Source organism: Megalops cyprinoides, chromosome 17 (assembly GCF_013368585.1).
Source record: "Megalops cyprinoides isolate fMegCyp1 chromosome 17, fMegCyp1.pri, whole genome shotgun sequence".
Lineage (NCBI taxonomy): Eukaryota > Metazoa > Chordata > Actinopteri > Elopiformes > Megalopidae > Megalops > Megalops cyprinoides.
This window is the reverse complement of record NC_050599.1, coordinates 6,691,755-6,718,364: the sequence shown is the minus strand read 5'-3', so window position 1 is coordinate 6,718,364 and position 26,610 is coordinate 6,691,755. Positions and strand designations below refer to the sequence as shown.

The 26,610-nt window shown below is 42.5% G+C and overlaps 2 protein-coding genes across 2 annotated transcripts in view; one reads left to right on the top strand and one right to left on the bottom strand.

Annotated features, from left to right (window-relative positions):
• Window positions 1-7: 7 nt before the first annotated feature.
• ubxn2a (UBX domain protein 2A) lies at window positions 8-7,471 on the bottom strand. The gene is made up of 7 exons (XM_036550668.1): window positions 7,399-7,471; window positions 5,900-5,962; window positions 5,154-5,268; window positions 4,879-4,988; window positions 3,861-3,998; window positions 2,629-2,790; window positions 8-279 (listed from the first exon to the last, which is right to left on the bottom strand). Exons 2-7 carry the CDS (start codon window positions 5,941-5,943, stop codon window positions 96-98), a joined length of 753 nt encoding a protein of 250 aa, XP_036406561.1. The 5' UTR covers window positions 5,944-5,962; window positions 7,399-7,471; the 3' UTR covers window positions 8-95.
• A 3,073-nt stretch (window positions 7,472-10,544) lies between these two features.
• The window catches only part of atad2b (ATPase family AAA domain containing 2B), an 86,948-nt gene continuing 70,882 nt past the window's right edge, over window positions 10,545-26,610 (top strand). The window contains exons 1-11 of the mRNA XM_036549778.1: window positions 10,545-10,772; window positions 15,804-15,961; window positions 16,338-16,378; window positions 17,754-17,901; window positions 20,133-20,229; window positions 20,627-20,753; window positions 21,618-21,776; window positions 22,162-22,237; window positions 22,688-22,789; window positions 23,061-23,172; window positions 24,755-24,870. Of these exons, the coding sequence (XP_036405671.1) occupies window positions 10,665-10,772; window positions 15,804-15,961; window positions 16,338-16,378; window positions 17,754-17,901; window positions 20,133-20,229; window positions 20,627-20,753; window positions 21,618-21,776; window positions 22,162-22,237; window positions 22,688-22,789; window positions 23,061-23,172; window positions 24,755-24,870 (1,244 nt within the window). The 5' untranslated portion in view covers window positions 10,545-10,664. The remainder of the gene's footprint in view (window positions 10,773-15,803; window positions 15,962-16,337; window positions 16,379-17,753; window positions 17,902-20,132; window positions 20,230-20,626; window positions 20,754-21,617; window positions 21,777-22,161; window positions 22,238-22,687; window positions 22,790-23,060; window positions 23,173-24,754; window positions 24,871-26,610) is intronic.

The following is a 26,610-nucleotide window of genomic DNA, read 5'->3' as shown; positions in this document are numbered from 1 at the left end:
CTTTTTTTTCCATTGCTGCCAGCCGCGCTCAGCGCCTGCTCCTCCCAGCCTGGGCAGTTTACAGTGTCTCTCTCAGCGAGCGGGCTCTGCCCTGGTCAGGAGTGGCCGAAGGGGGGCTGGCTGTTGACGGGCCTCTGGACGATGACGGCGTTGGAGAGGTCGGCCTCCTGCAGGCTGAGGTCCTGCTGCCGCAGCTCGCGGAATGGAAGGGAGGTGGTGAGGATGAAGGGAAGGCCCGTCCGCTGGGACTGCTCCACGAAGTCCTGCACGTCGCTGATCCTGGACGAGCCGGACACACAAGAAAGGAACTCATCATCCCGTCTGCCCCATTCTGATGTCCCCATTCTAACGAAACTGCATCGAAATGTCTGCAGCGGTCTCTGCATGTCAGACTCCTGCCACTTACAGGGACTGGCTTCTGACTCTTTTCCTATCGGTGACCTTTAACCTGTGCGGGACCTTCCTGGAGTTTCTATTGCTGCCTCAATTTTCCACGTGGTGTACCTTCAGTATCCTTGCAAACACTCCACAAGGATTTAAGATTTTAGATTCAGATCTCACTCTATTACCTTTCTAAGATGAAATTTGTTTCACATCTCAGTAACAGTTACTCATTATATGAGTACCAGCAGAGTACATAGAAAACATACATAAAGTATATTATGACAATTATGACATCATAGACACAAAAGGATTTGCTGAATTTCTAACCCTCAACCCGCAACAATCAATTACGGAGGTCATTGTACAATGGTACCAATGAAAAAGACTTAATTTAATGAGGAATTATATTGCAAAAATCACATCATGATCAAATTATAAAAATGCATGCGAACTTTTATCCTGTACTTTTACCATGTATGGAAATCAGACTGTTCAAGAATGAGATAGGAATGCTAGATCTTGTGTGCAATACAATGGCATCATGGCAAAGTGCAGACAAAATGAAGTTACCTGAGACTGAAAGACATTTCAATAACAGAGGCTGAGTCAAAAAGAAAAATGTAGGTTGGATCTTCTGGCGGCATGCCAAACTGAAATAAAAATGCTGCTTGGCAGCAGATTGCCAATGCAGTGACTACACCGTTTATACAGGATATAAATAATATATATCACTAAGGTTAGAGGGATTTGTACAGTCATAAATGTCAGTGTGGAGACTCTTGTAAATTCTTTAACACACTTAGAGGAAAAATAAAGGTCTAAGTTGGCGCTGTGTCCTTACAGAGCTGATGTGGAAATGGAACTGTATGAATATGATTAGTATTGTATGTATCATTATGAAATAACAAAAATTCAGTGTATTATGCTGTAAAGTGAAATACCCTTGTGATGCTTCACATGAGCCTTACAGTGCCATTGTTTGGATGGGTCTCATTCAGGGGCCGTGTAATTGGCTCCTCGGGCAGTAGGTCACCTCCCCTAATGTATTATGGCTGCACAGGGATCCCACATTTCTGGGTCATGTTACGAAAGATGCCAGTATTGCACAATTGCTAAACAGCTGTGATGTCCCTGACCGTCTACAGGCTCCTGCTTAAAGGAGCCCATGTCCTAAAAACTGAGATTGACAAAGTATTAACTACGTGCATAAGGGATAGTATGACCAGTTTTGTTCACAGAGAAGCTAAGTTACCTCCCAGATTTAAAATAATATCTCCTGGTAATCAGCAGCAGGTTGTTGGCCATTCTGTGCTTTCAACAGATGAGTCAGTTCAGTTCTGGAAGACTCTCTCCCCGAATGCAGCATTTGCCAAGTCTTCCCAATGTGTAAGATCAGTTATATCAATGTCATTTGCAGTCACTGGTTATATTTATAGAAATTTTTAAATAAGATGCACGCTGATTACATAACCTGGTTCTTAGCAAACACACTTCATCCTGCCTCTCTCTGCAAAAGTAATTATGTTCAGACTGGCACATAAATGTACTGGACTTGGGAAATGTTTCAGCTATGTTTAGGTGCACCAGTTTTCTTATGGGTTTACCTGTTATTCCACTTTACCAATTTTTCTTGGTAACTCAGCTTATCCTAAATAGTTGCATTGGTCTGACATTGACACACATCAATTTCGAAAAGACTGAAAGGCTACGCTTCATTCGTGCAGTACCGCCATTCAGCCACAAGGAGATATACCTGCCCGAGGCTGCACTGAGGTGGTATAGGAACATTCATAGAAAACTGTTTTTACATAAATCATACGGCAAACATAAAAATAATTCAACACAAATTTAGGATGAAGTTTCTGCATACAAACTGTTGATAAACTAGGCCCCCAGAAATATCTAAAAAGCAACCCCCGCTCATATTACTCATAAGTTTACTGTCCACTCGTCTCCACAGCAACCTGATATTGACGGATTTTGCATCCAAAACAGTCATGTAACCTCTGCCAACCCCTTGCTGGGATTGAAGAGAATCTCTCACACTGTCACTGTGTCATCATGTTCTCATGGCAACATCATTCACCTACTTGGCTGACACTCATCATCCATTTAGAACACTTGTCATTTATTTAATCCACTCAGGTTGCAAGTTTATTGGGTGTACTGCATATAACATTCAAACCTGCAGCTTTCTGGTTACAGGGCTAGTTCCATAACTGCTTGTCCACAGTGCTGCCTTACCTGTGAGAGAGGTTAAACTTCTGCACCAGCCTCCTCCCATCCGCCAGCCAGATCTGCAGGCTGGTGACTGGCTGTGCGTCATTCAGCTCCACCAATGGGGTCGGAGGTGCGTCTCTGTCCTCGTGTACCGAAGGGGACCTAGCTATGACTCGGGGCGCCACGCTGCAGAGATTAAATAAACAGGATTAGAACAGGAAGTGTCCAATGCTTGTGATCGGTGATGGGAGACTGGGGCGTCACCAACATCATGTGGGCGGAGGTACCATGTGGTGTCAGCCACTGACTGGTATGAACCAGTGAAATTACTTGCTCTACACAGCAAAGCACTATGAATTATTGAAACAGCATGGCTTTTTCCCAATTTTGGGAGTCATGAAGCCTCACTCTCCCATCACTAGTTGCAGTTACTTTACTGGCTGTTTCACCCTCTAACAGCTGTTCGCTGAGTAAGTCAGTCAGTGACTGAGGGACACCACCATTTCTCGGGCTTCCTCCAAAAACCTACAGCCGAACAATAATAAAAACTCTTTGTCCTCATTTTAGGCCTGGAGCGAGAGAGGCTCCAGATTTTGAACATGACATGTCATGATGTTGGCCATTAATGATAAAAAACATACGCATCTGAGGAAGGGAGACCGTCACCTCACAAACTGCAGTTCCTCATGATATAAACAAAACACAAAATCTATTCAAGAGCAATGAAACACAGAAATTCAAATCTCTGATTATACAAATCCCAAATGAAGGATTCAGCTGCAGTGATTTGTTTTTCAAATTCTTATGCAAAACCTTTCAGTACTGTAGCATTCCACTGAATGCATGATGATATGTAAATAACGAAAAATTAATATTCCTTTAAAATTTTATGTCAAAGTGCATTATGAATAGACTGGTCAGAGTCAATGCAGTAATGCCTAAAAGTATAGTGCTGGAATGGTCACCCATTAAATTATTTATTTTAGTAATGGAAATCCTTGTCCAGAATGACTTCCACAGCATACATTTCACCCATTTATACAGCTGGCCAAGTTCCTTGCTAAAGGGTACAACGGCATTGACTTATCTGAGATTCAGACATGCATTCTTCTTGTTGTACACCGATGTCCTTAAACGCTACAACAGCCTGCCTCCCACCAGCATGTTATTGCTAAATTAATGCCGTGGATGCCGTGCAAAACCTCAATGGAACAGCTGCACAAAAAAAGGATCAGCTGCAAAACACTGCCCCCCACCTGCCCAGTCTGTACCCCCGGCCGCTGAAGGGGTGGAAATTCTTCTTCCTCGGAACGTACATCTCGTCCTTCATGTCCTGCACATTCACCTCCAGCTCCCCCTCCTCTGATCTCCTCTCCAGCTCTGCCGGCAGCTCCCTTTTTAGGGGCAACACTCATTATTACATTATTGTTACACTATTATTACATCACTTAGCAGACGCTCTTATCCAGAGCTGCTTACATAGGTTACAGTTTTTACATGTTATCCATTTATACAGCTGCGTATTTACTGAGGCAATTCTGGGTCAAGTGCCTTGTTCAAGGGTACAACGGCAGTGCCCCAGCAGGGAATCAAACCAGCAGCCTTTCGTTTACAAGTCCTGGTCCTTACCACTATGCTACACTGCTGCCCACTCAACAGTTACACTCACATGAGACCAGGCACAGACACTCTGCCATTGCAGAAATACATCCATTTAATCAGCAAAGCTGGCTCTGTGCTGATGCAGAGCATTCTGGGTAATGGTGGCGCTCTTCCTGGAAAACCATGGGACTGAACACAGGCTGTGTATTTTCCTGTCTGGGATGAGTGCCTTTGCATTTTGCTAATCCCCATGACATCTGCCTTTCTCTTCCAATTATCTCACCTACAGTTCAAATATTTCCCTCAGTCATTATGTAAGAAATTTCCAGATACAATTCACATAATTATTCTGATTATTATGACATTGTTGGTCCTGCTTAGAACCTTAAATTAACATTGGTTACCATTTTTTTAATCCCACTTATGTTGCCTTTTGTAAAAGAGCCGATATAGATGTGAAGGGATAAAAATGCAGAAAATATCCAATGGTACAAACCCTGTCAAGTCAACTCATAGGTAAAAGTCAACTCACAAAATAAATGCATTGAAATTGGAAGTTAAATAAATGTATTCTTTGCTTTCCCACAGTAGTCTTGTTATTGTTTTTTCTTAATGTGTCTTAACATGCAGGCAGGTGAGCATGCACACGCATGAAGTGGTAACATGACTAACCCTCGCTTAATGGCCTCCAGGAACTGCTGGTTCTCGTCCTGAGCGTAACTGCGGAGGTCTTCATCGTTCACAGTGAACCCGTTCCTCCACAGTCTCACCACGATTTCCACCTGAAGCACACAGCAGAGGAAGGGAGTCCAGTGAGATGTTATTTTGCACATCACATTCATTCAGTGCTTTGTGTCACTTCGGCATCCAAACAAAGCAGATCTGTGCCATCAACGTGCGATTTCTGAAGGAAATTCAGAGACAAAATCCAGTCCTAAACCCCGTACCTTGTTGCCCCTCTCAGAGACGCTGCCAATCCTCTCAACCTCGTCCAGCAGGTCCTCCACCGAAAAACTGCGCCTCATGGGCCTCTCTTCCTCGACGTTCTCAGCACCATCGCCCCTAAACAACACAACTCCGACAGTTACCGGGGGCAACTCCACAGCGACCAACTTTAAAGTATCGAACCCTTTTGTCTAGAGTCCCCTCTGGGGAAGAAAACTTCCATCATGCGCTTGTCAGTGACAGCACATGACAGCACATGCTGCTCCTTTTCCATCAGCCACCAGCTACCTGCTTAAGAAGCCAGAGCCATGATGTGTTGTCGTAGTGAGCCAGTCTGCAGCGAGGGCAACCATGGTCTAAAGTTTAATTAAGGTCCTCTCATTTTTGTCCTCCAAGAGAAAACACAGCATGTGTATTTATAGAACCCTGTAACAGCGGCACATGAGGTGCTGATTTCATGCTCTGCTAACAGAGCCACAGGACAGAGGGGGCAGAGTAATTACTGCACAGAACAACTTTCCATGATCTGTAGTTTATTCATGATCAAACTGGACCAAACTGTGCCAAACTGGATCAAACTGTGCCAAACTGGATCAAACTGGACGCAGTGATAATTTCGCTCTAGACTACAGGCAAAATGTTGAGCCAAGGTGTGCCGAATGCCATGTTTTCTTCATCAGAATCCCATTTCATGTGCTCTTTATCACAATGAAACACTGGAATTGTTTGCTAAAAGTTCACCGCTCACCAGTCTTCATCTTTGCCGCTCTCTCTTGTGTTAATGTCTTTCATGTTGTGTGTTGTTTTCCATCTGTGAAGAAACACAGAAAGCATGGACTGACAACCTCTGTATCTACTGCATACATATCCATATGCTCGGAACTCACTGGAGATATACAAATTGCTATTTTCATTTATCTGTGTTGTCAGAATATGAACATATTTTCTAAAAACCTTACTACTACTACACTTACACGTCACAATAAATGACTCACTCACATGACTAAGCAAAAATAAATAAATAAACTTTTTGTCATCATTTTGAAGTCTAACATGCCTAAACATATTAATCTGTACTGACCTCAGCACTAATAAAAAATATCTCACAATCTACATATGTCTATGAATTAAATGAAAACCACACAGAGGCCAATCCTACAAACAAGACGCTTCTGAAACTGAAAGCCAAGCTTTGGATATAATCACAATGTTGACATCCAAATGTTTTAAATTTATTTCAACATTTTAAATACTTGGATTTGAATTGTAGAGAATTCAAAGCACAAATCAACTATGATTAATTCCAAATATTGCTGTTCTTTAATCAGTGGTCAATATGCCCTTTTATCCACATTTTATCTGCTAAAAACCAGACTGAAAACACGGAACGTTTGAAAAGAGATACGTAGACATAGTCATTTTGGTTAAGAGAGAAAAAAAAAATCAACCATCACACATACCTAACCAAATCTCACTTCCCAAAATTAACGAAATAACTGAAATTTCTCTTTTTGCCTGTCAAGCAATAAAATACATCCTATAGTAAAGAAACCTTAAATGAGAGTCTGTGTCCTGCTAGCAAAATGTTTGCTTCAGAAAGCGTTCTGTGTGATGATTCCCTATACTAGCTGATTTGAAACTAATTACTTACAAGGTAGCAATATAACGCTGTTCATTTCCTTTAAAGACTTTAATTTTAAAACCAATGTGTTACTTATTATCCATTATATCAACAGTGATATATCAAATAATGAAGAGCAGTAAAAATATTAACCACTGTATCAACGCAATTTAGACAACAATATTACAATTATTGAGGCGCGGCTTTGAACTAAGCAAATAACGTAAAAATAGCTCACTAAAATCAACATGACACTGCAGTAGACATCCTTGAAACAGAGGAAAAAATAGGCTACCTAACGCTCAAAACTAACAACAAAACACATCAAACAAATATTGTATTAATTTAAATTGTTAAAAAGAATAGATAGTCGATTGAGAAAAACTAAAGAATAAAAACAGACCTCATCTGGTTTTCTAATATCACACGCTACACGTAAGAGCTACTACAGTAGCTAACTTAGCAAGAGTGCGACAAAATTACATAAGGAGGCGCGTTTGATATAGACAAGCAGACGTCTAACATGCTCTCTGTGATATCAAAGAATTATTTCAAGAAACTCTGAATTACAATCGTTCCCATTTATAACAAGATGAGTAAATTAAAATATAGACGTTTTCTCTTACCTGGGTGCGTCTCCCCACACACCGCTGTTACTCGGCCCAGGAAGCTCCTCGCAGTGGTGGCCTGAACCGTCCGCCCGCCAATCATATCGCTGCCTCTCGCTGACGTAGGCGCCGTCTACCCTCGCAATCTAACGTAATATTTTGAAGAGCTGACGCTCTCTTCCACCCGGTATTTCAATGCCACCTCCCGGCCAGATGCATGCTACAGTACACAGTGTATTTTCCGGTATTATCTCATTAGTGTATGTTTGAATTTGTCAATATATCAAAATCGTGCATCTTATTGTAATAGCTACGTCAATCGCCATCGTAGGTAGTCGATCTAGTTTTTAGTATTCTCGAGCAAACTAGTAAAAACAAATATCCTCTGTCACAAAATAAACGCAACATTTAAACCGATGCATCCAATTCTGTAAATCGTTAGACGCTATTATCAGAAAAAATGGACCGTTCATTGTTATCGAAATGTCCAAATATTCGGCTGGAGTTCCAGTAATCCAGAGAAAAATAACAGATGGCCGGATCTGCAGTTACGCAAACCAGGCGTCATGTCAACAAAACCAGGGTGGCTTATTCAGACACCACAGAGTCTACACAAGGGTGTTTTAAAACGCATATAGTTACTAAATTTATTGAAATTTTTATACGATAATAAGTGCGTGTTTATTAACAAAGACACTGGACGGTGAAACAGCCTGGCAAGGAATTACAGTAAACTTAAAACGACGGTCTGCTTTCTAAACTAAAATTGTACACTTCTTACCGCCACACTCAATGCAATAAATGGAAAACATTTTGCTCTTGACTTTGAAGTCAATACGTTTTATGCCCGCCCTCACAAAGGGTTAAATTAGCAGTGCAGTCGGAATTACAGAGTAAGGAGATTTACATTAATCTAAAGACTGAACAGCAGGAGGCTCTGTGTACTGAATATGCATGAGGCCTTGCAGAGAGGCTGTTGTTCTCCATTGCATAGCAACAGGATTTCATTGTAAACCATTAATGTGGAGTGATATCCATAATCATTGGGAGGCCACTGTTACTATCCAGCTATAAAGCTGACAATTTGGCCTTCTTATAGTTTGTTATTCAAGAAAATGACCTAAGTGAGGCAACTCTAAAATAAGATATTTGAATAAAACATATACATTATTTATTAAAACAGAAGAATCAGAGTCATTGGAAGGTCTGGATGGTCACAAACCAGCAGATCAATTACTAAGTAAATGCATATGATCACTTGCCTAAATTGATCTAATTATGTTATCTGTGTTGGATGGAAAACACATTTGGACATCAAGTACCATGCTAAAGACCAGGTCTGCCAGCCGCTTATCTTTCATAGATTTTATCTTGATATTCCTCTAATATAGATGTGGACAATTCTATACCAGGACCAGAGTGACTTTTGATTGATTGATCAATAGCTGTTGCTCGTTAAAGTCAGAATTTTTATAGAAAGTCACTTCACCCTGTAAAAGTCAATCTAAATCTCATCGCTCTTGAGGACTGGACTTGTCCGTCTCTGATCAGTAATAAATCTTTCAATCTCCTAAAGTGAGATACATACAGCATATGAGCCAAAAGTGGAATATTACTTGGTCATGGATGACAACAAATTGCACACCATTTTTCCAGTTTATCTGACAATAACAGTAGATATGCAACTTTTCAAGACCTTTTCTGTTAAGTAAAGGTAATGTAAATGGTCCCCTTAGAACAAGGAAGGATATTTTCATCTTATTTTTAATCTTGAATTAGATTTACATTACATTACATTCATTTAGCACTCTTATCCAGAGCAACTTCCAGCACAATAGAACATACGTGTATCCATTCAAATTGAAATTTAGCAAATGCTTATTTCTGTACTGGAACACAAATATCAAAATGGTCCTAAAATAACCATATAGGAGGTTTATGGTATAAATTATAGAGGTAGAAAAAGTGCAATTGAACACAAAGCTTACATATTAAAAAAGCGTTAAAATATATACATATATAACAGCTTTAAAGGAGCTGTGACTATCGTATTTGTCCTACATTCTTCTCTTTGTGTTCATTTCAAGGAATGCAATGCAAGAGCTGGAGGTGCAAACAAACCAACACGTCTTATTTTCATATTCCTTTACACGGATAAACTGATACATTTTGCTTCATAACTCACTTGGTAAATTTTGTATTTGGACAGAAATATAATGCCTTCCCTGACATTCAACAGGAACATGGCGCATTTGAATGTAACTAATTAAGAAACAGGGGAAAATACGCAATTAATGTATCTTCGTTTTAACTTGAAAATGTTTCATTGCACAACACTGCGCCAAATGAAAAAGATTCATGAATAATGAACGGAGGCGGACAAAAGACGATTTTTTTTTCTCCAACCCACATCTCAAACCCTCTCCTCCCAAAAGAGAACCAAAACATTCACACACGTGGCTCTGCTCTCGCTGTGAATGGAGAGATCTGTCAAAAGCGAAACTCGAAAACCACAAAAGTGTGGGGCAAACGGAAATTGTGCTGTAAACAGTCTTAACATAATACAAATAACTCATAACATGCACGAAACGTTACTCCATCCAGAAACAAAAACGCTCAAACAAGTATAAGTAGGTGATTATCTTAAATTCTTTTTTGTGGGCATTGCAAAGAGAGACTCGCCAGTTGTCGCTTGAGCAGCGTCAACCACGCTCAGAACCGATCTCAATAACCATGCGTTAAAGACGCGTAATTCCCCCATGCTAATACTAGATACTTATTTAAAGCATGAACGGTGTAGCTAAATCTTTGTAATCGTTAAAATTGTAAATTCACTTAGAAGCACGTCTGCTTTTCGTAATTTTAACGATCTAGCCTGCCCTGTTCCAAGTTAGTCTGTTTGGTGACAGTTTCAAAATAAAATCGTGCTCGGAAGTCCGTGAATATTTATCTATATTCTAGTTAACATATGAGGTTGACATATTAGGTTTTCGTGGATTTGTGACTCTTTTTTACTCAATGCACTTTCGTTCTACTACATTGTATGTTTCCACCACAAAGTCGCGTGCAAACCGATGGGGAACACCGCTCGCTCCAAAGCGGAAGTGCTGCGCGCGAGAGCGTGCACTGACAGACAGCTCGAGGGAGAGAGAGAGCGCGAGAGAGTGAGAGAGAGAGAGAGAAAAGAGAAATGGCGCCTCAGTACTCCACTCACTGAGACCAGTTTGTAACCCAAGCGGATAAGACAGGAATTTAACAGGAGCCGCCGTTTAAAAGGAATAACCATGGTGAACACCCGCAAGAGCTCGCAGCACGAGAGCTGCGGTCTCTTCATCTCGTCCAGGACCAGGTCGTCCGTCAAGAACAACCCCAGCTCAGAGGAACAGCACCATGTAAGAAGACCGGGCTTCTTTTCTTCAGGCTAGCTTAGCCTAGCCTAGCCTAGCCTAGCTGGCTAACAGTCTCGCTCGGCCTGCAGACTGCCTCTTTGCCAGCCCGTCTTTTGTTATGTAGCTAGCTAGCCGGCTAACGCTAACTAGCCAGTGCCGGCAATGTTTGTAACTGTCTGTTGAATTCGCCGAAAGAGCGGCGACATCCGTGGCACCGCTCACGGCCGGTGCCGGAGCACACGCCGAGATATTTGGACAAGTCTGTTAATTTCACAGCAGCTTGTTTTTTTGCGTTCAGCGCTCTCTCTCCCAAGTTCTCTTTGTGTGGAATAAAAAGATAGCTAGCTTAGCTTAGCTAGCCGGGCACCCAGCTGGATACAGCGGTCTGGCCGGCATGTCGCCTCGTCTCCTACACGGCGGCTGTTTGTACGGACGGAATAAAGACAAACACCCGTTGAGTAGTTTATGTTAAGTTGTCGCTTTGCTGTCTGTGTAGCCTGGTAGTTAACGTTAGCTATAAATAAACGGAACCAATGTTAGGGGTGGGGGAAGGGAACACAGCTGAGAAAATGACCCCCCTCCCTCCCCTGGCGGTTTTAAACAGACAGTGTCGTTAATTTAGGAAAGTTGAACTCGATAAACTTTCTTTGCTTTTGCGAAAACTTGCAGGCTGGAAATGTTTGTCCAGAGGTTAGGTACAATATCTGCTCGGCGCGCCAGGATTACGTTTAGACTGTATTGATCTTGAGGGCACGTTTGTTTATACTGTCACAGCCTGAGTTTCCTCACAAATACATTTTCTGTTCAGCTCGTTAGCAGAAAAGCTGTACGTGATTTTACCGAAACCGCTAATTTTACGTCAGCTAAAATATGTTGAAAGTAAAGGTCCTCACACATAGCTAAGTTGTCCAAAGTGGATCTTGTGGTTCTGAGGAAATGGGTTGTTGTCATTTTAACCAACAGCAGGCGATCCTCGAGGTCACATTGTTAGCTAGCGAGTTTGCTTAGACGATAGGGCTGGCAGCTTCACCAAGTTGTTTCCCTTCTCTTTGTTGCAGTGAAGTGACAATTGACAAAACTTTTGTGACATACATTACCAGTTTTAAAATTTTCGTCCGCGCTGAGATAAACGTTATGCTATTGCGCTAGAAAATAGCACAGTGGCATTACTGAAAACATGAGATAGACAGCTTTCCAACGACACCAACTTCATCTAGCTGCCCGCTTCTTTGTCTTCCTGTGTTTTGTTGGCTGCGGAGGTGACATTTCCCTAGGAATGCCACATTTACAAATAGACTTGTTTAGTGTTAGCCTTTCCGTTCTTGTTTAGTTTCGATTTGTTTCCCTCAGTTTAGTGAAGTCTGTTTAACACTGATGTTGTCAGATTTATCAGAACAACAATGAAAGTAAAGGCTTTCCAGTGGACGCGACATCTGACACTTGCTTTGCGATTAGCATATTTTGTGTGTCAGTACATTGTTCATGGAAGACGATACAGTTTTTTTTAAAAGCTGTAACAGCCCTGGCTACTAGTAAAAAGAGTACATAAATCTGCTTGGACGCACCCAATCCCAGCCGAAGGGGGGCATACCACCTCACTTTCATATTTCCCCAGTCCCTTTCACTGTACCGCTTCCATCAGCATTGTTTGTGTGTTACTGGGTTCACAAACCCAAAGACCTGGACAGAAGTTCAGATCCTGAGAGCTAAATTCAGTGAAGTTATGGCTCATGTTCTATGTGGAGGCAAGAGATGTCGAGCTTCCTCTTGTAGCCGAATCAACTGTTGAGTCACTGATGTGTTTGTCAGTTGGAACTGCTGTATGTTGATGTGAATTGTGCAATATAACTACTGCTTTGAAAGGTTCATTTAAGAATTTCGTCTTTAAAAGTCGAAAATTGAAGTTTGTAATGAGTCGGGCAAGTTTTTGCCCCTATTCTGGTCACTTCTTAATTTCCCATTTGGAAACTCTTAGTTTCACTGCATTAACCTACAGTAAAATTTCAGTCAAAGACATCACAGTTTCTCATGAAAATGACTACTTTGTTCAGAGGGAACCTGACTTTTCAGCTGTCTCGGTCGTCTCTGTCAGATTAAAAACAGATGGTTGAGCCCCAAGATTATGAAGACAATGCAGATGGTCCACAAATCAAATCGCTCCATAAGTCATGCCTCAGTGAACCAATGGGAGCAATGTATGCTGTGTCTGGGCACATAAAAAGGGGTGAAGAAATACAGCTGCATTACAAACACAGTGACTTAACATTGCAAAATATACCTAGAGGCTGCAATGTGAGCAACACAGGATGTCATGGCTCACATTTGACTTAATTTCCGTTTTCACTTCGTCAGCTTTTATTTTTGTATTTACTTTGATTTAAAATACAAATCGGTCAAACCAGTTTTAAAAACCAGCTCCTCAGCCCACAGCTACACTGCGAAACCGCCATTTTCAACAGTTGGTTGATGACTGATATGAGGAGCTATCTTCAGCTGTGGTTTGTTGTGGTGATATCAGTCTAGGTGTTGTTTAATGTCCTACAGCACAGGTAGAGTACACTTTGTGCTTCAAATTTCATAGGCACTGTTGTAATGGGAAATATTCTTCTCACACCCCTCCACCCCTTCATACAACATTGTCTCAGATCCCTACCACATTATGCTTGGGTTAAGATGTTCTTTCTGCAGGTGTCACACATGTTAATGACTTTGTTTTTTAACCTGTGTTATGAGTGTGCACAGTGCCGATGCATTCAGAACTGCTAGGCAGTTTGAAACTGTATGTATGTGGAAATAATTCCGTCATGTTTTCCAGTCTGACAGTACATACATAAAAGATAAAGACGAAAAAAAAAAGATAATTGATAGTAGCGGTGTCCAGTCCGGGCCAGCAATGATGAATATTTGTTGGTCTGTTGGCCGAAGACACCATTCAGCAAAAGCTTTAGAGGAAGACATTAAAGTGAGCAGTTGTGAAGTAATGCACGTCTGCTGCTTATGGAACTCTCATAATCGCTCATAATCCCTTTTCTGGGTGTTGTACAGAATATTATGGTGACACTGCCCATTTTACCAGTTAACTATGTTTGTTTTCATAATGCAGTACTCAAGAGAGGCAATTTAATAGCTTTAGTGTTCCATGTTTAAAGGCCTTGCGCTGTCAGAGCATTTATATTTGTTTATAAATATAAATATTGATTAAGTAATACAGGGATCGATCAATGATTCTGAGTGGAGTGGACATTTAGTTTAACTGCCATGTCGCTCTTATGGCTGAGTACAGACCTTGAGTCAAAGCAGTGAATGACATATTAACCATGATTGTTATGGTGTTGTGGTTTCCAAACCTAAGGCAGGTGTGGTCAAGGTTGTGACATGAAGCTATTTACAGTGTTTGAAGGTTGTACAAGTGCTGGGTGCTGAGAAATAGTTCTCAACAAGATGACTTGTTTGCTACATAAATATGGGATTAAGGCAAATATTTGTAGAATAATTCTTATAAATCTTTCCATTTTAAATATACAGGCTCAAATTGTGGCGGTAATACTCAGTATTGTGACAGTTTGGGAATGAAAGGACACTGAGAAAAGAAATACATAGATCAGTCTTTGGATCGGTATTTGGCTGTGTGAGGCAGACATGACACATAAAATGATGCACACACACCAATAATAAAGTAAATAATAAAAGGAAATAATCTTTTTCTCCTCATGTGCTCAGTAAATGAAAACAATAAACTAAAATAGTAAAGACAACATGGGAAAAACTAAAATGAAAAAGAATCTTTGTTGCCCTTTGACTGTTTTTTTTATCCACTTTCTGGCTCTTGTTCCTACTCCAGCTTCTCTCTCTTTGTAAATTCAGGTTTTGTGTCATAAAACGATTGATGGTGACATTTTTAAGAATGTCTTTAAACGTGCCTCTTGAGAAACTGTATTGTTGTGAAGCAGGTACTGCCTGCAGTATACTTACAGTTATACATATGTATCATGTACGTGAATATGGTCGTAGACCTAGCTAAAGTGGTACACAATATTAAACTCCAGAAACATAGCTCTACAATGAGTTTGTGATTAATCAAATGACTGATTGAAACTTCAACACATGTTCCTGCCAACGGCTGTTATTTTAATAAAACTTCAGTTACTACACTTAGATTAGTTTGTTAGTTGCATTTCAGTGAGCCACATGAATTTATTGTTGTTGTGTTTTGAGTTTCATCTTGATAGTATATAGACCTGTTTTACAGTTTGCAAACATTGGACACACAAGCTACATGTGCACACACTATACCCAGAATACTGAATCCTGCTTCAGTGTTCCTGCATGACTGACGGTTATTGTTGTGAAATGAGCCTAATGTACAATTGATGATTCCTCAGGGATGGATTAAGGTTAAAATCATACACAAACCAGTAATTTTAACGTTTAATACCAGCAGTGTAAATCCAAAGTATATCTTCGACACTCACTGTGTTGAATAGCACAACATCAGTGCACAACATCACTTTTTTTTTCATTTTATGATAAAGCATAGAAGACCGATGATGACCGGCAGAGAAGGCCAAAGAGAATAAGCACTGAAGCAGTACTGCAGCCTTGTGCAGCTCCATCCTGGCAGCACAAGAACATTGTGTTCCTTAAACAACTACATTCTTCTCTTCTAATATTTGTGCATTGTTTGCTTTTTAACAGCAGTTTTTTTGCTGTTCCTTAATGGCAGGGTTTTTTGTTGAGGCAGTCTCGTTTCTGGTCTAGATAGGCCACCTTGTCAAAGCCAATCCAGAGGACACTGCCCGAGTTACATCCAGACGACTCCCGACAGGACTCGTTTGGACCTGTCTGGGCAATGTACATGAATCGTTTGGACTGAATGGGAAATGATAGGGGATTATGGGGTGCCTTGGGCTTTAGCAACAAAAAAGGCTCAGTGTTGCTTTGCTGCCGGTTCCTACTCCAGAGATTGCAGCGTACCTCAGGAAGTGAAGTCTGGTGACGAAAATTTTGAAACGCTTTGTTTATGATGTTTTGCAGAAAGACCCAGGCAGCGATGTCAGCTCCAGCAGTGCCCGGCTGTCGCCCCCATCAAAGCGGACCCGCCGACACACCACGCCCAGCTCCAGTGACACCTCCCCGAGCCCTCAGGTCAAAGGTCAAAGGGTCACGTGGAACATCCCTGCACAGCACACGAGGTGAGAAGTTCAACTGGGAACAGAGGCACACACGAGATTAGCTTCTAGAATCCGGTTGCATAGCTATTCCGCATTGCTCCCACCCAGCAAGATCAGAGGTGCTTTGAGAAGTGTAGTGTTAATTTGAATAGGATCATAGACTCCAGGTTTTACAGTAATTTGTCACCTCTGATTGTGTTTAAGCAGGGAATATAAACATGGGAGCAGTAAATCCGGAACAATTTGTTGTAGTTTCTATGGAAGTTAATAAGATTTATTCATTTATCCCCATGGAGACATGAAGTGCAAGGTTAATGATATTTATACCTTGTGTGTATGTAAAATGAATCAGTGTAGGCTCTGGGTATTGTGCGCTAATCTCGCCATTGTGTTGCAGATTATCGTCTGAGGCCATGCAAAATGGACATGGAAACATTTGTGAGTTTTCCTCCGCTGTTTTTCCTTTCAACCCCCCTCTCACTGCGCAGTCAGTGAAGGAGCACCCAACAGTTTATAACTGATATGTTGTTCAGTACTCATATTCAGTTAAAGACCCTTTTCACATCAACAGAATTCAAATCCTCAATCCTGTACTCAACGTGAATACTAGGGCTAACGTGGAACCCGAATGCTACTTCTCTGCTGCAGAGATAGCATTGCAAACTGATTCTGTAGTAAGCGCCTTTAGGGCAGGAAACACTAAATTCCTCACCCATTAATACCTGTACACGTTAATGCCTCAGAGCTGTTCAGGGGCACCAAAATTGACCATCACAGAACCGGTGTCTGTTAAATGAAGGAACAACACTGCGTGGTTTGTGATGGAGTCCTCCTTTGGTGTGGTCTGACTGTTTGACGTCAATTCATTGTCATGTTGTTTGTAGTCATCTGCGTAGAGCTCATTTCAACATGCTGTTTTCTGTCTTGGAACCATCGGTGCCACAAACAATAGTGAAGACATTTGGGGACTTTGTACTGATTACATTAAAAGTGTTATTCTGTATTAAAACATCTCATTCACATTTCAAAGGTATAGCTAGTGTAAGGTGGGCTGGCAGGAGTAATTAGGCTATCTCACTTTGGGACCATTTACGTTACATTATATTACATTATTGTCATTTGGCAGGCGCTCTTATCCAGAGTGACTTGCGTAGCTAGTATTTTACATGTCATCCATTTAGATAGATGGATATTTACTGAAGCAATTCTGGGGTAAGTACCCTGCCCTAGGGTACAACAGCAGTGCCCGAGCAGGGAATTGAACCAGCAGCCTGTTGGTTTACAAGCCCTGTTGCTTACCACTATGCTAAACTGCCACCCACTGCCTCTAGCGGTGACAGTATTTCTAATAGTGACAGGCTGGTCTGATAGTGCGTTAAGTTCCATCAGTAGTGTGTAGGAGACAAAATATTGCAATACTGAATTTTGCAAGATCAGACATGCTCATCCAGACTTGCTGGGCTACATCCTTTGATCGTGGGACCAGACCCTTTTCCTACAGTCGATGATGGAAGCAAGCTTTACTGCCAGGCACAGCAATACAAAGTAGGCCTACTGTTCAACTAAAGATTGTTGTCCTCCTATACATAACTGTCTGATAACGTAAAGCCACCACGAGTCAGGTATAAAAACATTTATAGGTTCCTCAGTGGGCGGGCTTTACTTGGGGATAGAACCTGTACCACACATCACTATAGTGCACACCAGCTATGTGAAGACGTGTGATAAGCGTGACATGACCATTATAAGCGTGATCTACTCCCCGAAGGTAACGTTCTTTGGGTTTGGGTTCTCGGTGCTGACTGAATTTCAGCTCGCATGACCCAGAGGAACGAGGAAGGCGGGGATGGTGAGCACGCCCGCATGAACGGACACGTGGAGCTGAAGAGAAGCTGCCGCTCCAGAAAGAGCCGATTCGAGCACCTCAACCAGAGCAGGCTGTTCGACCAGCTGGTGAACAGGTAACTGCACCGCCTCCCCCCTCACACAGTGTAGCAGCGTGTCAAGTGAACAGGTAGTGGGACAGGAGAAGGTAACCCCAGTGATGCCATATATGGTGCACCTTCAGCTGACACGTTCAGGGATGCGGTCATCTCGGCATCTCCAACAGATGGCTGACAGACCTGCTATCTGCAGGGGCCGGAGACACCTTGCAAGTTCATTGGATTTTCTTGGCAGACGCTCGAATCCAGGGAGGCTTGCAGAGCTCCCATTTTACATTATTCATTTATACAGCTGGATATTTACTAAAGCAAGTCAGGTTAAGTGCCTTTCTCAAGGGTACTGTGCCTGTAGCACCTGGGAATCAAGTCTGCAACCTTTTGGTTGCACGTCCATCTCTTTTACAGTGTGGCACACTAGCTGTTACAGACTGTACCTGTACCATTATATAATTATCTTCTAAACAATGAAATCTGTACTGTAGGAGGAAGAATTTTAAAGTAATGTTCTGAATAACTGGATATCCAAGGGCAGCACTGTAGTATAGTGGTAAGGAGCAGGACTCGTAACCCGAAAGATTGCCAGTTCGATTCCCCGCTGGGACACTGCTGCTGTACCCTTGGGCAAGGTATTTAACCTACATTTGCCTTAGTAAATGTCCAGCTGTATAAATGGATAAAATTGTAAGTCGCTCTGGATAAGAACGTCTGCTACATGACAATAATGTCATGTAATAACTGTCTTTCACAGTTTAGATCAAAACCACCCTCCTTTACTGATTTGATTGTCATGCATGTCAGATACAAGGCTGTGAATCTTAGTCATTTGTCAAATTTTTATCGGTCAATCAGTCCAACATCAACAAAGCATTATTGTACCAAATGAATCAACCACTGATGACGTTAGTGTTGTCTACTGCTATTGGGAATGCTTTTATTAGTTGGACTTATTGTGATACACCATAACTCAGTTATGCCCTGCTGCTCTCCCATGCCTCTTCCTCCACAGACAGTAATGACTCTCTCTCTCCTGTGTTTACTTTAGGCCATTTTTACCCTGTCTCACTACCCCTCACCTTCACTGTCCTCAAAATGTCGTGCCATATTGTCATACCAGATTTATTACCAGCCTTTTCTCTTTCCTTTTACATTCAGATACTTCACCCCAAACATGGCTCATTCAGAATTACTCACGCCAACTCATGGCGGCTAGATTTTTTCTTCATGGAACATAAATGCAGTCAGCTCTTTGGTGATAAAGTCAATAATTCCACACTCATTAAAGACAGTGAATGCCTGAATGACACCTTGAATGACAGAAGCTAATGATTGACTGGATTAATCAAGAACTCTGCATCCTTCAGCTGAAAGGTTGGCAGTAATTCTGACAGATAGAAAATACAGTAGATTCAGCTGATGTGACCGTGAAACACTCACGTGTAACGGTGGCCTTTCTACAGCAATCTGTGGTGAAATGCAGAATAAGTCACTCTCTTGATCCTTTCTCTTTCAAGTTGTTACCGAAGTCTGGTGAATCTGGATGAAGATTTTGAATGAACACAGTTCCTCTGTGGCAGAGACAAAGGAATCCCCCCCCACACACACATTTTCCTAATAGGGCATATTATATTGCTTCACATTTGTTTAGCAGAGGCCCTTATCCAGAGCGACTTGCATAGTTTACATACTGAACCAGTTTGGGGTTAAGCTCCTTGCCCAAGGGTACAGTGGCAGTGTCCTGCCAGGGATTCTAACGGCAACGGTTGGGTTGCAGGCCTTGATCCTTAGCATGACACCACACTGTTGCCCTGCTGTACTTTGCACCACACTACTGGTTTATGGGTAATTTCACTGAAGGGAAGTGATGTCTTTAAAACCTGTTGCTTCCAGATGTCAAGCAGTAATTGAGGGTTCAGTCTTGACTGGTGAAGTTTACTCTGTGAAAATGGCAATTTGCATGTCATGCTACTGCTGTCTCTGTGCGCAGTGCTTTGGCACCTTTATAACCTGCCCCTGTCTCACTGTCAGTCTCTCTTCTTTCCCAGTGTTACACTTGGCACATCCTTTATTCACTTTCCCCCATCGTTCTGTAAATTTTTTTAAATCTCTTCCCGTCGTTCTGTCCCTGCAGGGCAGCAGCTTGCTGCAAGCTGCAGGCCGGACATCTGTAGCCTGTTGTACTTCTTAGACAAATACTAATGACGTTAGTGAGTGAATGAGGGAATAAATCAAGGGCGTGTCTCCATTCGCAGTACGGCGGAGGCGGTCCTCCAGGAGATGGACAACATCAGCAGCATTCGGCAGAACCGAGAGGTGGAGCGCCTCCGCATGTGGACAGACACTGAATTCGTGAGTCCGCCCGCACCCTCTGAAAAGAGCCCTTCCGTTACAGGAGAACACAAAACCAAACCAAGGGTACAAAGAAGGGAGAAGTTCCAACAGCGCGGCTTCTCTCATGCTGTCTGCCTGTCTCTCTCCCACCCTCACTCTCTATCAAATTCAAATTCAAATAAGCTTTATCAGCGTCACCACTCTACTTCTCTCTCCCTCTGTCTTAAATTTCTCGGGTCACTGTATTCCTCTACTGACGGTGCACCCAGGTCTCTGAGACGCATGCTGAAATTCACTTTGCTGTCACATTTATCCTCCCATTCCAAGCCCAGCACGTCCTATGATAAAGTCTCATTCACATTGGCGGGTCTGGTGGTTTTGCGAGGGTGTTGCAATGGTTTTGGTTTTTTTGTAGGAGAACATGGACATGTACTCGCGGGTTAAGAGGAGGCGGAAATCCCTGCGGAGGAATTCTTACGGGATCCAGGCGCACCACAAGGTCATGAGCGAAGAGGAGGGTGAGGAGGAGGAGGGAACAGAAGGTATTTGCCGTCACCATCGCCACTCAAAGAAATGCTGCTAGAAGACCAATGTGAACAGACTGCCCAGTGTGCGGATGAAATTTCAGCTTTGGCCAGCGCAGAAATGACAGTCTTTGCACCAGTAATCCCACCGCGGCCCCCAGTCCCACCATAAAATAAAACGTTTTTGGTTTGACCCCAAACCCAAACCAAAGATGCTCTTTGTGGCGAGTGTGCAGTTTTAGATTACTGGGGTGGTTCGGGGTTATATTTGGTGGGTGCTTTCCAAAAAAAATTCCATTTGAAACAAATACACTTTGTGACGAAAGGTGTGGTTAGCTTAGCATATAGAGTGTGTGGGTTTATTTTGTTCCTTACAATACGTTGAGGTCATCTCTGGCCTCTTTGACTCTCTGAGTGATGACCCAACATTTACATTTACATTTACATTTATTCATTTAGCAGACGCTTTTATCCAAAGCGACTTACATAGGTTACAGTTCTTTACAATGTTATCCATTTATACAGCTGGATATTTACTGAGGCAATTGTGGGTTAAGTACCTTGCCCAAGGGTACAGCAGCAGTGTCCCAGCGGGGATCGAACCGGCAACCTTACAGTTACAAGTCCTGCTCCTTAACCACTATGCTACACTGCGCTGCACTGCTACAACATGTGAGCAGTCTGTTCTGTTCATAGTATCACTCCTTCCCCTCTGCATTTACCTGTTCCTGCTCTTCCCTCCTCTGTGGGAGAGGAGCAGGGGCAGCTTTTTACCCGAACAGCTCTGTTTTTCCCCTTGTTAACAGTAATCATACTCGATAATAAATGAATGAAATCAATTCAAAAGATTGTGTCTGTTACTTTTGTATCTCCGGTTATCAGAATCCCATGAGGAGGAGGAAGAGGATGACGACGAAGACGTGGAGGACGACGACGAAGACGATGAAGGGGATGAGGTGGAAGAGGCAGAGGAAGAGAATGACAGGCCGTACAACCTGAGGCAGCGCAAGACTGTGCAGCGATACGAAGCGCCCCCTATAGGTGCACTCCCTCTGAATGCTTGAGAGAGTCTGTCTTTTTCCAGCTTAATGTCAGTCAGATGTTTGAACACACAGGGCAGAACATTTACAAAAAAATCTCATGAAACAACTTTTGTAGTGCTCTTTATTAAAGTTCCATTAAAGTTGGCAGACGGATGCCTCAGCTGACAGACTTGCTTCCAAGACCAACACAACCGCCCTCTTATAAAGCAGTTGAAAATTGAAATATTATGTATTTGCATTGAATGCCTTTAAATGAAAGATTTGTTCTCATTGGTCAGCCTGTTGCTTGGCGGAAAAGCGTGCCTGACTTGTATGTTGATCATGACTAAACGATGAGCTGTACTGTGATGTGTGATTGGGATTCTTCTGTCATGCATTTACAGAGCCTGTGAATAGAAAACAGAGCAAGAACACACTGTTTGACACCCACAGATCTCCTGCGAGAAGAAGCCATATAAGGTCAGTTTGCAATGTCTGAGACAAGGACAGACATCGAAAAAATCCCTCGCATTCCTCAGAGAACTGTGAATGCTTTCCGTAAAATCTCACCAGAGCTGGATGCAAACTGAAATCTCTACCCCTGGACAAATATCTGTCTACTTGGAGTGATGTAGGACAGGACTAAGCTGTGGTGTCATAGATTAGAAAGTGGCCATTACAGTAGCTGCCAAGGGTTAGTTTTTTGAGGTTAGTTTAGGCTGATCTTTTGGTATGGTTACATTTTTTTGTTTTTTAATGCCTAAAGCTGATACTTAACTGCCTTGATACTTAACTTAAATTACTTAACTGATAGTTGGGGCATTTTTAACCTTCTGAGGGTCCCAGAGGTGAGCCGGTTCTGTGTGGAACTCGTGTTCTTCTCTGTGACACGATCTCGGGTCCCTTGTGTTCCTCGCATGCTACCCACAGGGTTAAGAAACATGCCATCCACAGCAGCGACACGACGTCATCGTCCGACGAGGAGCGCTTCGAACGGAGGAAAAGCAAGAGCATGAGCCGTGCACGCAACCGGTAGGCATTCAGATCCAACCTCCAGTCGTAATTCAGCTCACCCGGGGCGGCCAGCGTTCTCTCTAATTTCTTTTTCCGTGTATCTGTACTGTGACCGAGGTCAGTTTAAGTATTCCAGTACAATGGCAGCGCACCACTAAGGGCGTGAACCAGCATCCCTCTGACCTCTGCACTACATAACCGCTGCTGGGCGCCTTCCGTCTCATTTCATAAGTGAGTTTGAATGATGGAAAAATGGCAGATGTTCACGAGCCCCACCCTGTGGGTGCAGGTGTCTGCCCATGAACCTGCGAGCGGAGGACGTGGCCAGCGGGGTGCTGCGGGACCGAGTCAAAGTGGGCGCCAGTTTGGCAGACGTGGACCCCATGAACGTGGACACCTCAGTAAGTCCCCATAAAATAACGCAGAGGAAGGCTTCTGATCAATTACACCCATCCCATAGTTGCATAAATTAATATAGAATATTATGTGTTTGCCATTGAGTTATTGCCTCAGTTAAAGGTATGTGTTGAATTGTGTGTTTGTACACTATCTTTTACATTTTAAAAAACATCCCATGGTGCACTTGAAGTTCAGACCCAGTGTTAACTGTCTAATCCTAATCACAGAAATGTAGCAACAGATCATGAGCTGGGACTTGCTGCCTTACCCACAAACACAGCAATTTATGTGCTTTGTGCAGTTTGAACCCACTGTAGAAACATTCTTAATCTTATGTACGGAAACTGGGAAGAAAAGCAAATATGACAATTTCCTCGTTAAAAGTAAATAAAGTAAATAACTTTTCCAGTTTTCTTGCAAATCCTGCAAAATTCATATCATGCGCTTTCAGCAGCCCACATTTTTCTGGCGTGGGGTAATGCACCTTGCTTCGGTGATGTCACCGCCCTCAGTTTGAACCTGTGACCCTCATAACCATCACACACACTCCCCACCCATCTCCTGACATCTGAGAGCAAGTGGCCAGATGCAGTTTAGCAGTCAGTAAAATGACCTCTGATTAGTCATAGCCAGTAAAACTCTTTTTTTTCAGCTCCTCCCCTCGGGCCAGTGGCTCACATCTGTCAAAGCTGGGACAGCACATTTTCAGGATAGCATGTGTCCTAAAGCGTTTCAGGTTATGAATACCCTAGCAGACAAACACTGTAGCCCTATGCCTAAAAAATACACACAGCACTGTGACTTGCCAGCATTCCATTATTAGGAGCGGTGTCTTAATGCTACTTGGCCAAGACGTTACACATTGCATAGTACTGCGCTGTATTTTATTCTGTTATATGTATGGCCTTTTTTTAAAATGTTGTGGACACGTGCTGTGCGTTACCTGTATGTTAGCAAACGTCGAGGCAAATTCCCAGTAGGTTTGATTGATGGGACCAAAAAGGTGTGATTAATGTCAAGTTTGTTTTTCTGCCATGGCTTCTACAGTGTATGTTCAATCCGGTACAAGATTTTCTGTCTCCTTGAAAATCCTTGGGAAAAGATTTTTTTCTGAGAAAGATGTGTTAAAATGATGTAAAATGACCTGCAGAACTCATGTCAAACTGTTCAAATTGGAAAAAAAAAATAGGTCACCTGCATTATTATTAAAATTCTTCTCTCTTGCTACTCCCTAGAATAATGTCATTCAGTCAACTCAGTCTACTTTGAGTGTCCTGATATTGGCTACCAGATTGGCTGACTTGTGTTCTAGATCTACTGCCAGTAGCAGTAGCAGTAGTAACAACCATGTGTGGGTGTTACTTCCAAGGGCATACAGAAGTGGGTGTCCACACAGATTCACAACATTTTGAAAGTAATTTCTCAAAAAATAACAAAAAGTCCCTTTTCAAAATTCCCCAGTTTCACAGGAGTTGCAGAAATAAATAAATTTGTGCAGTTATCCTTACAGTGTCATTGAAAAGCTTGTAGAATATACCTGTGATTGGAGTGGGAACCCTGATGTGTGGCTTTTCTCTGTGAAAGGTGCGGTTTGACAGCGTTGGAGGCCTCGGTCACCACATCCAGGCTCTGAAAGAGATGGTGGTCTTCCCTCTCCTCTATCCAGAAGTCTTCGAGAAGTTCAAAATCCAGCCGCCCAGGTGATCCACCTGAAAACACTTGCTTCTTAGGTTGTCCTCTAATATCCCTTGTTTTGCTTTCAGGGGATATGAAAGAGTTGAAGGATTAAACCTGTTTTCACAGTATTGGTCTTTAGTGGCAGTGCCCTTACATAGGCACCATTATTAGTGCAATCAAATATAGGCCTTTGTTTATTTCCTCCAAGTTGAGGAAAATCATCTGTACAGTTAGATTATGCAGTTCATATGTCATTCCATCTAAATACTTTTTGAGGTAACAAATGGTAAAGGAAAAATTCTGTACTCCTTGGGTAAGAGCTAAAATGTACTGTAATGTGCTTTCAAAAATCTTTAACCGTTGCCTTTGAAAGTCACAGAAAATGGTCAAATATCTGACTGTTCTTGAAAAGTCATTGAAACCTTTACTTTTACTGTAATCAAAATATACCCATCAGTCCTGTTAACTGACTAACTTTGTTATGTGCTGGTTTAGTCTCTGGTCCAGTGATGTAAGTCTGCTGCTATTGCTAGTAAATTGGTCACTGGCTTATTGAATACACCCAGCTACCTCTTTCTCAAGATCATCGACCTGAGTCAGCATGGTAGCTGCTAAACAGTGTCATTTAGTGGCTAATCAACAAGCAGATAAGCTAAATTAATAAGCGGTGGTCACCATGCCAACTTTCAATGAAAAGAATGTTGACAATTTAACAAAAATGGTTTTTATCGCGTGTATAAGTCTGGCATTAAAAAAACAAACAAACCCCGAACTCTGTAGAGGATGTTTTCCTCTGATATGACTTTAGGAATTTCTTTTGTTCTCAGAAATTGTTTGTCCTTATCTGAGTGCAAATAATGAGCAAATGCCGCTGTACTCCATTACTGTGTGTGAATTCCCCTGTGCTGCAGTACTGTGTGTGTGAATTCCCCTGTGCTGCAGTACTGTGTGTGTGAATTCCCCTGTGCTGCAGTACTGTGTGAATTCCCCTGTGCTGCATTACTGTGTGAATTCCCCTGTGCTGCAGTACTGTGTGTGAATTCCCCTGTGCTGCATTACTGTGTGAATTCCCCTGTGCTGCAGTACTGTGTGTGAATTCCCCTGTGCTGCAGTACTGTGTGTGAATTCCCCTGTGCTGCATTACTGTGTGTGTGAATTCCCCTGTGCTGCATTACTGTGTGTGTGAATTCCCCTGTGCTGCAGTACTGTGTGAATTCCCCTGTGCTGCATTACTGTGTGAATTCCCCTGTGCTGCAGTACTGTGTGTGAATGCCCCTGTGCTGCAGTACTGTGTGTGTGAATTCCCCTGTGCTGCAGTACTGTGTGAATTCCCCTGTGCTGCATTACTGTGTGAATTCCCCTGTGCTGCAGTACTGTGTGTGTGAATTCCCCTGTGCTGCAGTACTGTGTGTGAATTCCCCTGTGCTGCAGTACTGTGTGAATTCCCCTGTGCTGCATTACTGTGTGAATTCCCCTGTGCTGCAGTACTGTGTGTGAATTCCCCTGTGCTGCAGTACTGTGTGTGTGAATTCCCCTGTGCTGCAGTACTGTGTGTGTGAATTCCCCTGTGCTGCAGTACTGTGTGTGAATGCCCCTGTGCTGCAGTACTGTGTGTGTGAATTCCCCTGTGCTGCAGTACTGTGTGTGAATTCCCCTGTGCTGCATTACTGTGTGTGTGAATTCCCCTGTGCTGCAGTACTGTGTGTGTGAATTCCCCTGTGCTGCATTACTGTGTGTGTGAATTCCCCTGTGCTGCAGTACTG

Bases quoted from the DNA above. Each gene is read 5' to 3' on its own strand.
- ubxn2a (XM_036550668.1), bottom strand. From the start codon at position 5,943: ATGAAAGACATTAACACAAGAGAGAGCGGCAAAGATGAAGACTG. The intron at 3,999-4,878 runs GTTAGTCATGTT...GCCCCTAAAAAG, and splicing joins CTGGAGGCCATTAAGCGAGG to GGAGCTGCCGGCAGAGCTGG. The intron at 280-2,628 runs GTAAGGCAGCAC...CGGCTCGTCCAG, and splicing joins AAGTTTAACCTCTCTCACAG to GATCAGCGACGTGCAGGACT.